At 39.5% G+C, this 13,151-nt stretch overlaps 2 protein-coding genes across 2 annotated transcripts; one reads left to right on the forward strand and one right to left on the reverse strand.

The window, feature by feature from the left end:
• Positions 1 to 623: 623 nt before the first annotated feature.
• On the reverse strand, positions 624 to 6,026 carry nsl1 (NSL1 component of MIS12 kinetochore complex; the record flags this gene model as incomplete). The annotated part of the gene is made up of 8 exons (XM_079215945.1): positions 624 to 771; positions 879 to 916; positions 1,764 to 1,921; positions 2,027 to 2,090; positions 3,145 to 3,203; positions 3,561 to 3,694; positions 3,783 to 3,855; positions 5,838 to 6,026. 6 exons carry the CDS (start codon positions 6,024 to 6,026, stop codon positions 1,784 to 1,786), a joined length of 657 nt encoding a protein of 218 aa, XP_079072071.1. The 3' UTR covers positions 624 to 771; positions 879 to 916; positions 1,764 to 1,783.
• Positions 6,027 to 6,248: 222 nt separating this feature from the next.
• Positions 6,249 to 9,033, forward strand: tatdn3 (TatD DNase domain containing 3; the record flags this gene model as incomplete). The annotated part of the gene is given in 10 exon segments (XM_079215697.1): positions 6,249 to 6,305; positions 6,490 to 6,522; positions 6,624 to 6,633; positions 6,636 to 6,696; positions 7,023 to 7,107; positions 7,205 to 7,220; positions 7,392 to 7,453; positions 8,613 to 8,628; positions 8,631 to 8,692; positions 8,788 to 9,033. Coding segments are annotated over 10 exon segments (561 nt in total). The 3' UTR covers positions 8,947 to 9,033.
• Positions 9,034 to 13,151: the final 4,118 nt, after the last annotated feature.

Below are 13,151 nucleotides of genomic sequence, written 5' to 3' on the forward strand. Positions count from 1 at the left end.
ATACAAAATTTTTAAAGACCCCTTATAAAGGTCGCACTGGAAGTTACAGGAAGTTGTACAATTGGAAGATTAGCGTTTGTGCCTTTGTTATAAACATCATATCATTACATTATTATTACTCTGATTATTGATGGTTTTCTAATATAAATGTTTGAATACAATACATTAATAATAAAAACTGAAAATGTCACAACATCTACAACAAATACACTTTATTCAACAAAAAGACACAATTATTTATTTTATATCTGAGTAATATAAACTAAAACATGGTTAATATTATTCAAAATTACTTAAAGTGATTGTGTGATTTTTTTTTATCAGTTTAATTTTGTCAAATTTAAAACATTGTTGAAATTATTTTATCAATTTTTTGGGGAAAACATTAGAGAAATTGTGTATTTTTTGTTGGGAACAGTTAGTTGAATAAAGGTTGTGCTCACATAGGAGAAAAAACTCTAACAATGTAAGAAGTAATTCTCCAAATAAAGACTGTAAATATAATAAATCAAAATCAGTAAAGTGAAGGAACTGTACAGAACAATCTATGACTGTATTTACATCATGGACATGAGCTGCTGCACGAAAAGGTTCAACCCCACATGAGGTTATGAGTTCACCTCCCGGTGGGCAGCGCCCTCTGCAGGATCACGGGTGCATTACACCGCTCAGACTGGACGAGACGATAGAGCAGTGCATGATGGGACAGCGGCGCCCGTGAGCCTTAAGAGCCTTCGAGAGCAGACGCTGCTCCTCGGACAGAGAATCCACCTGAAGACAAAGCGACAGCCTTGTTGTTGCTGCCATTGTTGTGTAGATTTGACCTTTGTGTTCATTAATGCTCACAGACTTTATTATACTATCATGATACCTCTCACCTCAGCTTCCTGTTCCTCTGCTCCAGCAACTCACAGGCCTGGAGGAGAGGAGAGAAGGGAGGAAGGAGAGGAGGGGGGAGATGAGGAAGCGGCAGAAAGGAGGAAGGATTTAAGGACTTTTCATTCTTTTACGTTTAGTGCAGATACACCTGTGATAAGTTACAGTAAAGCGAGGGGAGTTGATGTTTTTCTTTACATCTAAAAAACACCAACTGCTATCTGAGAAGCTTTAAGTGAGAACAATAGTCATGTTGTTCGTTTCATTTTTGGGGGGGGTGGCTTTGGAGGGAGGGCCTTAAAGGGGCGGGACTGTCAGTGTTTTGCCAAGTTAAGAGACTTTCTCACTCGATTTAGCTTTTGGGCTTATGTACCCCAAGATCTTCCTCAATGCCAAAGTTTTGATTAAGAAAGAAATAAACAACAGTGTGGTTTACAATGTTTACTAGTAATATGCAAAAAACTTGCCGGAAAATGGCGGCGGGTAAGGACAAAGCTTCTGAGCTGAAGTGCAAGGGAGCATTTTTTAAATATATAATATTAACAGGATAACAAGAGGAGCATTGAAGGATTCCATCTGACACATTTTAGTCCTGAAGACTTTTTTTTCACAAATGAAGTTGATTGAAAAATCTTCTACTTCGAAACAAGACGTTGTTGAACCTTTTCGAGCTTGTTCATCAAATCAATCCATGTTCGTTCAAGAGAAACCACATGAATGTCTCACCATTAGCAATATTTAATCGCGTCCAACGTGATGGAACCTTTACTGCACATCTATAAAGATAATCAACCTCAAGAAGAGTAATTTCCAACCGCTGCTTTCAAACGTTTGAAAAGAGAAGAAACGTTTAAGTCCAGAACGTCACAGTGTCTCCTCTGACGTACACTCGTGGAAGCAGGAAGTGTCACTCTGGCTCCGGCACACCCTCCGATTGGCCGCTGTGACCGAACACTTCTCGGTGGATCTCCAGAGTGGCGTGACTCGGCTCCATGCTGAGGATCTCACAGAGGCCCTCGGCTTGTTTCTGCAGAGTGTTGATCGACTACATGGAAGGAAATACATAAATAAACACATGTACCAATAAAGCTTCTATAAATCCTTCCACCATTAAACTGCACAGGTGAGTTCAGGTGTATGAGGGCGATACCTTGATGACCTGGATGGCCTGCTTCACCATCACAGGAGCTGCGGCTGACAAGTCATTCATGAGGCTCTCTGGAGAGAAAGAACAGCTTCGGTTTATTTGTTATATTTATAAAATACATCTGTGTTAGATATGCTCCTGCATACACGTCACAATATGAGCAGAAACACATTAAATAACCAAACTAATAATTAAAACCATAATAATAACCTATTGCTTATTTCATGTGCTTTTTAAAAAGTTATCGTGTGTTTATTGTGTAATCTGTAATGCACTCTGGATATTAAATGTGCTGTTTGAATAATAATAAATCTGCCTTCAAAATAATCGTTTAAGTTAATAATAAGCATCTACCGTATATGCGGCATTCAGAGCCTTAATGTAGCCGCAGACATCTATAATCTATGTAAAGATAGAGTGACGTAGAGTGTGTTGTAATCTGAGCTTCTCTCTCTCTGTTGACACAGCCGTGCCACCACTCTGAGCGTCGTGAATTAAACAGGGTTCGTACACATTTTGACCAATGAACTTCCATGACTTAACAAAATTTCCATGACCAAACATTTAGTGAAATCTCGGTTTAAACTTGAAAAAGTGAGAAAATGTAGTATTTAAACTAACAATGAGAATTCCAAAACATACAGTTTTCCTTAAATTAGCGTCTTTCTTTTAAAAGCATATTAATTATTTCAAACTCAGCTTTAATTACTTTTCCAAAACATCTTGGATTTTCCAGGCCTGGAAATAACCATTTTAAAATTCCATGACCGTACGAACCCTGGTTAAAACTCTACTGAAACTCAAGGGGTGACCAAAAAAAGTAACAATAAAAAAAGAAAAGCACTTCAGAAAAGCGTTTCAGTTCATTTGGGCTTTTTTTTTAGTAGGGGAAGGGGGGAAGAGAGAGGTGTGTGTGTGTGTGTCTGTGTGTGTGTGTGTGTGTGTGTGGTCACAGGAGCGGATGGTGTACGCCGTTTCAAATGCTTTAAACCAGAGATGACAGTTTGAAAACAAAATATTAATATTTAGTCACTTTGCTTTCTCTCTCATTGCTCTCAAAATGTTTTGTGTCCTCAGAACACTCAAATAAACACGTGTGTATGAAGGGGATGAAAAGGTACCCGCCTTGACCAGGATCTTTGAGCAGCTCTTGAGGTTTGACGCCGTGCTCGTACAAACCCTGAAAAAACAAACAAGCGTAGCAACAGATGAGCAGACAGATGCTGCAGTTATTGCATTTTCGAAGATAAGAGAATCCTTTATTTCTGTTTCAGTAGTTGGATTTCCTTGCAGGGATAAATAAGATTAAACTGTATTAAATCAAATACATGTATAGGTTTCATCATTAAAAATCGTTGGTCGTCGATCCAATCAATCTGTGAAATGATGGATATCTGTTTTTGAGCCGTGACTGTGGCCCCTGATGCGTAAAGTGCAGCTTTCTCTCAGACAAACCGAGCCGTATAAAGTGTCTCCACACCCTTCACGGCACATGCAATCGGCCGCGAATGATGCCGAAAGCTGCTGTGGAACCCACCATGAGTTTACGCTCTGCTTTGAGGGAGTGGACCACGTGAAGCAGGATCTTTTTCGGGTACGTGCGGCGCCTTCTGGTGGCCTCAACTATGGTGTCATCCAGCAGACTTTCCAGATCCGTAGCCTCGTCCTCCGCTGAGAGGGAGAGGAGAGACAGAAACTTTAGTTTTATTTAATTAAATAGGACTTTATCGTATATTGTTGTTTATGGTTTGGGAGTCACATTCAGCATCCGGTGCCTCCTGCCACGACTGCCCGTTCACCAACACGTTATCCTGAACGGCGGCCTCAAAGTTCTGCATGGGTAAAAACACACAGTTTTAACAAACAATACAGCAGTTCACAGCAAGAAAAGTGTCCAAATACAGCTGCAACACGTTGTATACTCTTAGTTCACGCATGTTTCTATGGCTGCAGCTATTCACGCCCCCCCTGGAACAAAAACACCACCACCCCCTGTAATTTTTCCTATAGCATCAGATCACAGAAATCATTTAAGGTTCTCTTTCCTATAGAATAGGTCTACGCCATGTTCTTTTATTAAATTAATTACAAACTAAACGTCCGTTTGGTATTGATCGTATCTACACAACAGCATGTCATTTCTGTCTCTACAGGGTCGCGTTACAACTCTTCTTTGCTCTCTGTATCGCACACGGCGGAGCTCTGCCCCGATGCGCACAGACACGAGCGCGCACAGGTGAGCACACAGTGGACCGAGAGAGAGGGGAAAAATATGTTGCGCGCTTTTCACAATGGGATTTGCTATCATCAGCTATCATTTCATCAAGACAAACATCCAACAGCCTGCGGAGCTCCATAAATGACGTTTCTGACTTCCCATATCGAGAGGCTCTGGAAATATTCTTCCAAAAGCCCGAAAAATACACTGCAGTGACAAAGCCTGAACACTTTGTGGTTGTCATTAAAATAAATGAACACCATGTTTCCTTTATGTCAGTATTTATCAAACTGGGGCGGTATTTAGGTGGGGCAAGAGGAAATGCTGATTTTAAATGTTCACCATACGCCGTTAATAGGTGCGACTCTGCAATTCTTGGCAATTTATGAGATTTCTGTGAGGTCGTCTTTTTTGCTGTTGCGTCTCTCATCAGCATACAGATCTAAGCACAACGTTGAGCATGAATTGAGAGCGGCCGTATAAAATCTACAACCCGGTTTTAAAAAGATGTGTAGCGGAAAGCAGCTCACTGCAGCCACTAATACTGATATAATGTGATGCTCACATATCTGCACTCGTTCTGTTTTGCAAAAAAATAGCTAATTGATTTCCACAATAAGATAGTTAGTAGTAACTCAATATTAGTTATTTTCTCCACAGATAGAACTTTATTTTAATTTTTCTAACACTGTGATATCACCTTCTTTTTTTTGTCTGATGGAGCGATCTGGTTCACTTTAAAGTGATTGCAATGTTCTTTATTCTATTATTTATAAAAGCACAGATGGAGTCACTAGTAGTACTGTGAGAGGTACCACTATGTAGTATGCCCGTCTGTCTGTCTGCGATATTTCAATTTCCTGAAGCAAAAAGTGATCAAATGTCTTGTTCAGTCGAACCAAGAGCTCAAGATTCAAAGATATTCGGTTTACTCTCCCTAACCATACAAAGAAACACTCTTGAGGCTGGAAATTGAGAATATTTTGCAGCTTTGCTTAAAAGGTGTCTTTCATCTACTGCCCAAATACTCTTAATCTGTACAAAGATAAAAATACAGGAATTGAACTATTCTTTTCTCATTCATATACACATTATATATATATATATATATATATATATATATATATATATATAGATATATAGATATATAGATATATATATATATGATTAATTTTGAGTTAATTAAATTAAACCATCATCACCATTAGACTTACAACGTTTGTACTTGATTTAATGAGTTAAATGAATTCACTGGTGAGAGTTCACCACCGAACAGGAACAAAAAATAATACAAATCACCCCAACAATTCGAAATCATTTTAGTTAGATTTTACATTCTTACCGTAGGAGCTGGTTTGCCTAAAGTGTAGAATTATGTTTATATAAAGACCTGCCCTCTAAACCCTTTAAGCCGAAATGATTCATTGAACTCAACACATTAAAAATGCCTTTAATTGTGTTTTGGCTCATATCAATAAACGATTTAAGACAAAAGTCTTAAATCCTAAATGTATACTTGACAGGAAGAGTTTTCCAAACCTTGATTTATCTACAGTTGGTAGTAACATGAGGACGTAAACACCGAGGAGGACTCACCGCCAGCAGCTCCTGCAATAAAACTCGCTTCGACTCCTCAGAAACATCCGTCTGTCCGTCAAGAGCAGTCTTCAAAATGTCTTTATATTTATTTATCTGCACCATTACTTGTTTCTTCGACGTCACGAGCACTCTGTACTCCTGGTTTGTTTCATCGCAGGGTAACAGTCCGCTCTCCACTGTCTCCATCTTTACCGCCAACTTTACCGCTAACTACGGTTTACATTCTTTTGGACGCAAACCGGAATTGAATGTGTAACTTCCTGGTCCGACCGCCAATGCGTCCCCCCGGAACAACCCTTCTAGCGTCGCCGGAAAGTTCCGCTAGCGTTTCGAGTGTAAAAAATTGACAAATATCGCAGTTCTTCAGCATAGTTTGCGCTGCTAGTACTTGTTATTTAGATTTCATCAATGGAGTTTGGCTTCGTGGACTGTCACTGTCATATATCGGCCCGTGATTTCGAAGAGGTAAGATAATTAAGAGAAACCTAAACATGTAACTAGCGTTGTTTCTAAAAGTATGTGGCCTCGTCACATCCGATGTAGACTAGTAATAAATAACTAAAGCGTGTGTTGACGTTGTAAATATACACTTTGAATCATAAAAGCTGTTTGTACGTAACAACATGTTAGCTTATCTTTGTCTTTCTAGGATCTGGAGGATGTGATCCAGAGGACCACAGAGGTCAGTACACGCACACACACACACACGCACACACACAGAAGACATGCATGTCTCTTTTCAGAGATAAATAAGGTCAGCCTGGCTTTATTGTGTGTGTGTAGGGTGGGGTTAAGATCTGGTTGCTGTGACGGAAGAAGCCGGAGAGTTCGACAGAGTTCTCCAGCTGCAAGATCAGTGTGTATGTTTTCAGTGTTGCGTAACAAGTTCTGTTTTTTTTATAGAGAAAAGGAAGGAATGCATGAAAACAACAAGATAATATTAGAATGACGGCAATTTAGTTCATTTTATAACACAACTTGATAATTCAGAGGGAAAGTCATAAAACTATAACTATAAAATCAGGGAGAAGAGATGCAAACTACAGATTGTGTAGCCATGAGAACAGAACAATGTAAAGAACAAACAAAAAAATGTCCGCGTTGGCCCGTCCAGCTGTTCTCCGCTGGATCTGCTCTCGTGTTTATTGTTCAGGCTGTGACGGTTGAATCCTCCTCTCACAGTTATCCACATCTGGTGGCCCCGTGCTTCGGCCTCCACCCGCTGCAGGGCGGCGAGGGCCCCGGGCGGCGCAGCGTGAAGCCTCAGGTAGCGACAACAGTCTGCTCCTCACGCGTCCTCTTGATTGTTTGACTTGATTCATCCCGAGAGCAACTGGACCCAATCTTGCTCCGCGGGGTCCCAGGTGAGAAGACCGGGAGGTGAGACCGGGGCCTCTGGAGGAGATTAAGATAATATTGAAAGTAGCTAAATAGAACCGCATGAACCTCCGGCTCTCAGGATTGAGAAACAGGAAAGTTGCTCCTCATAAAGTCAATGTTTCTTTAACTGGAAACTGAATATCTCTTAATGAAGGATGTCTTTTCCTCAAGAGCTGGATGCTGCCCTGCCACAGTTATACAGGCACAGAGAACGCCTTGTCGCTATTGGAGAGGTAGACACACACACACACACACACACACACACACACACACACACACTCTGGCATCATGTCTATGAGCTGAATGATAATCACAGTTATTTTGATCAATAATCAGATCACATTTATGCAACCAGGGAACAGGAAGTGACTCTATATGGACTGAGGAGGAGTGACGTAGAGATGCTGTATACGTCTCTGGTGTCGACCTGTCACTCACCTTGTAGCCCCGCCCTAAAGCATACCCTGCTTTATGGTCTGCTTGACTCTAAATGACCATAATTTACGAAATGAACATCATGCTGTATTGAAGAAGACTTGAAACTAGAGATTGAGAGCAGTGCAAGTGATCATATTGGTTTAAATGTGGGAAGTTAAAATCATGATCCAGATTAATATTGGATTCATTATGAAACCCTCTCACATAGACGCTATTTTGTTCTTCTGTTGCACCAGTATATTCACTTATACATTTCTGAGCCGCTTACTGTCACTTTAATGCAACCCATCTTCTAGTCTGAACCCTCAAAAAGGAGGTCAAAATGTCCTCACTTTCAAGGTCGAAAATGTTGGTCCCCACAAAGATAGATAGGCTGGGCACACAAACACATTACACACCAACATTCTACACACACACACTGCTGCATCCTTTATGTTCCACGATTGTCTTAAACTCATGAAACATGAATCCTGACTCTTAATGGTAACGTTAAGCAGATTAAACCAGTTAAAACTCCCAACGCGCTTCCTAATCTTCCCTGGGAGGAGAAGTTAGCCACACACACACACACACACACACACACACACACACACACACACACACCCTTGATTCTGTAGCTGCCTGTTGAGGAATGTGTGTGTTTGTCAGAGCAGATTTCAGCACCACAAGGCCTCGAGTCAACAGTCCCACACATGTTATTGTTATGGATCCCCCTGCTCTCCCCTTACCCCCTCCCCTCCCCTTTTAGCTGCTGTGGGAAGCAGTGGTGGAATGTAACTATGTTTTTCCTTTTGCTCAAGTACTGTACTTAAGAGTATTTTGATAATCTGCCATTTTATACTTCTCCTCCAATACATATACAGAGGTAAATGTAGTATTTTTTTACTGTACTACATGTCAGCAGTACACTGTGCTCGTACATCAACAAAGTACTTTTTTTTTTTTTTCTCGCAGAGACACAAACTGATCAAACAGCTCCGCTGGAACACATCTGTCTGGAGACCGACTCTCCGGCGCTCGGGCCCCACAACTGCGTGAGTTTCAAATGTTTAAATCTCATCGCGTGCTGATGCTTCCACAAAGCTGTAATCTCTCTCTCTCTCTCTCTCTCTCTTTCTCCGTCTCCTAGGAGAGGAATGAGCCCCATAACATCGCTCTGTCCTGCCGCTACATCGATGCCGTCAAAGGCGTGTCGCCACAAACCGTTCAGCTTGCCGCCACACAAAACGCACAGCAACTTTTCCTCAAAATTAAAAGCTGCTGTTCGCAGGTTCCTGAGATGGCCTGAGGGTGGCGCCAGAGGCAACTTAAAGTTACTACGAGAAACCTTGAACTGGTTTTGAACCAGTATCAGTCTAGTCTAGTCCTGGTCCTCTATAGACCTCCATCAGTAACCAGCCCACCGGAGAGAAGATGGTCTGGTTCTATACCAAGTCGGATTCTGGTGAAACCAGATGACATCATGCAGGTCCCCCAGAACCTCCTTCAGCTCAGACTCCAGCGGGGCCTCCAGCAGAGACCAGTCCACCGTTGACAGAATCAGAACCAGGACTGAGAGGGGCAGACCGTCAGACCCTGCTGCGGTAGAATGAGAGGTTTTCTAAAGAGACCCTGGTGCTCAGAGACACTACCACTTCAGTCCACAGGGGGCGCTGGACTCAACACTACATGAAAGTTCCTCCTGTTAACTTTAACTAACTGGCTTTAGCATGCTTAAAACAATATTTCAGCATCTTAGCATGCAATCACTAGCATTTAGCTCCACGTACAGCCAGAGCTTACGGGTTGCTTTTGAGGCATTTTAATGAAACACGGGCGACTGTGGCATGCCCACCTTTCATTCAAAGGATAGGTGGATAGGATAGGATAGGATAGGCTCTGCTAGTCCATCTCAATGTGTCCTTGAGCGAGGCACTTAACCCCTAATTGCTCCCCGTTGCTGTGTCTACGGTGTATAGAACAAAATGTAAATCGCGTTGGATAAAAGTGTCAGCTAAATGAAATGTAATGTAATGAAACAACGTGTTGCACAAGTGGAACTTTTGACCAGCTGGAAGCTCAAGATACAAACAGTCATAGATAATTCATCGTCACCATGATGCTGTCATTCTAATCCTGGTCGAGATGTTTATCTCTGGGCAAAAGTTCTGGACTAACAACATGAATTTGTGTTACACAGGAACAAATACATAATAGTTGATTGATTTTTAGAGAACAGGCGGAAACAAATACCAACATGGCAAAGGTGAACACTTACAATACAACTGTAATGCTTAAGAGTGGATATTTTATTATTAGTAGTATTGATGAATATTCAACATTGAAGTTTCTTCAGGTCCCGTGTTTGTTGTCGCCTACACCAGCTGTGATTGATCTGGAGAAGAAGAACAGATCACATATATATATATATATATATATGTGTGTATGTATGTATTTAAAATGTGCAAATATGGGATCTTTTCATTATTATCAATGACGTAATTTTTAATGTCCGTTTAAGGCGATAAATATAACGCAACCATACCTAACAAATTACATAAACACGAACTTCCATTCTTTTTTTTTATATAAATACAGTCTTAACAATTCTATAAAGGCATTATTACACAGATGTCATGGCTTTAAATTCTGTCAAGAAATTATAAATAATGTGAAGCTCCCATTTAAAATGAATGAAGTCCTTGAGGAAAGACCAGGTCACCACAACTTTTTTTGAGATGTTAACTGTGCAATATATATAATATTTGCAACGTGCACGTGCAAATATAATGACCATTGCAGACATTCTTACAGCTCTCTTCGAAGTGCCTTCTCTCCGGAAGCTTGGCGGCGGGCGGCCGCTCGCTGCGCGCCGAGCCACGCGGCGATCCGGCGGTCAGAGCGGTGAGCAGCACCGGGCTGGTGCGCAGGTGGCCCCGGTAGTGTCTTCTCTCGGTCCGCTCCCAGGCCCGCGGGGGGTTCACCTCCACCTGACACCACGTCTCCCTCCGCAGGTTCAGCTTCAGGAGAGCCCGCTCCTCCGCTCCAGACATTTTGTTTTATTTTTTGGAGGGTCGAGGTTGTTGGTGTTGATTTCTTTCTTTGTTTTTCTTGCTTCCCGAAAATGCAGTCCGTTTGTGAGGCAACGTGACACCTGAAGAAGAAAATGATGCGCGTCTCAAAGATCGTTTATGCTTGCGACGATGAGTTACTCTGTTGCGAGTTTAACACGTGTTTTTTTTTTGTCTCCTAATTATTGAATCAAACAGAGTAAAGGTTTAAGAGTGAAACTATTGGCACTGCAATCAATTTATTTTTGAAATGTAAAATACATTTCCGTTTTACAACCAAACTGTTTGCAAATCCCAAACTTTATTTACATTATCAATAGTTTTACTTTTAAACCTATTCTGTTTGTTTCCATAATACAGACACACCCCCATTATGAAAGCAGATCAATTGCATGACTTATTACTTTTTTAGATATATACTTTAGTCCAGAAGGACCCATAAATATAGTGTATTGTTTCATATGCGAAGGGGAAATGCTTCCCCTTCGTGGTACTTTGAAATCGAGACAGAGTGAGAGCTTCTCTCTCTTTAGGTTATTTGATCCTCCTGAGACAGACCGACACGCTACAAAGAGATTTTAACTGCACAAAGTAATGTGTGTATTGTAGCCTCAGTAGAACTGGACTGTCCTATATATTGTTTTTATTACAACCTGAATAATAACTCCTTGCTGACTGCCATTCCATGGAATTTATACATTTTATTTCCGATTTAGATTATGTCCCCCCAAAACAGAATGCCATTTGGGGTTTACTTTTATTTAACAAATATTGCTGAAACGATGACATTCGTGTAGAATAAGTGTGAGTTTCCTGTGGGATTAGACGTGTACCTGCTGGGTCAAACGATGATTAGGATTAGAGCAGATAACGGAGTGAGCACATGGTCACTAATTGAGAGTATGAAGACAAAGCAGCATTTGTCGATTATTTTAATGGGATAGTTTAATTAATTGTTCAAGATGAGACACTGCGTTAAACATAATATATAAAACTAATATTATAATATAATATATGTTGTATATATATATTATTACTTACAATATATTATATTAGTATAGACATTATCATATATATCTATAATACATAGTATATATATATATATATATATATATATATATATATATATATATATATAATATGTATTATATATCCTAATCCTCCTGAGACCCAGCCCATTCATTTGTGTCCTCTGTGGTGGACACTTTGGTTTTGCATCTCTCCTTTTACTCATTTGAGTTTCCCTATCAACTCCTGCTGTACTCTAAAGAGCCCATCATGGGCTTTCCATTGATACCACATGGGTAAGGGTGGGATCATGACAACTTACTCTTTCTTTCGACATGAGATCAGCCAGCACATTTTATAGAAAGTCAAGGGGTAAGTCCAACATTGCTGACCTATTGTCTTTTTTACTGTGATATTCATATATTTTCTTGTTTATTAACATGTCAGGAATGCTATATTTAGTTCTGAAGCATTTCAGTTATTTGTTTATTTAAATAATAGTAATTTTATGAATGTCAATTATAGTGGACACCAGGACAAAATGAATGTATTAATGACTCAACATTGTTGTCGGAGACAGAACTCAAGCATAAAGGATGCTGTACCAGATAGTTGAGGGAGAATCACATTTGGAGCTTTCAGATGATGAGAGAGATTAGGATGAGTTTGAGCCTGGTGAGGAAGAAGAAGAAGATACAGGTTCAGATGAGCAGACAGACTCAGAGAGAGACAGGGATGAGCAGGAACGTCGTCGTCCTCTGTGGGCCAAAAGTATCACGTAGGCCGATATTTGATCCCAATAATGCACTACGACCTGACTGCATTTAATCCACAGATTTGTCTGAGGTTTAATTATTATTTCTGTTATTAGCTTTCATTTAATGGTGTTATTTTGTAGCCATAATGTGTTAGTTTTCTTATCTTCTATATTTGGCTGTCTTTTCACACGGAAATTGTCCTGTGCTGTAAAATTAAAAATTTAAATAATTTACTAAAAATCTGAATTAGGAAGACACAATTTCCCCTCAGTTCCCAAGAGGATATATATATATATATATATATATATATATATATATATATATATATATATATATATATATATATATATATATATATTTGTGTATGTATTTATATATATATATGTATATATATAAATACATACATTAATATTTATTTATAAATATTTATATAAATATATTTATAAATATATATTTATTTATATACATATATATATATATTATAACTTATACTATATTATATTATTATATATATTGTTATCAATTTTAAATAGTATATACACACACACATGTGTATATATACATATATATATATATATATATATATATATATATATATATATATATATACATATATACACCCTGGCAGCAGTACAAGATACCACCAGCCTCTTGCTGCTCTGCTATTGGCTGAGCAG

This window comes from Taurulus bubalis (genome assembly GCF_910589615.1).
Source record: "Taurulus bubalis genome assembly, chromosome: 3".
NCBI lineage: Eukaryota > Metazoa > Chordata > Actinopteri > Perciformes > Cottidae > Taurulus > Taurulus bubalis.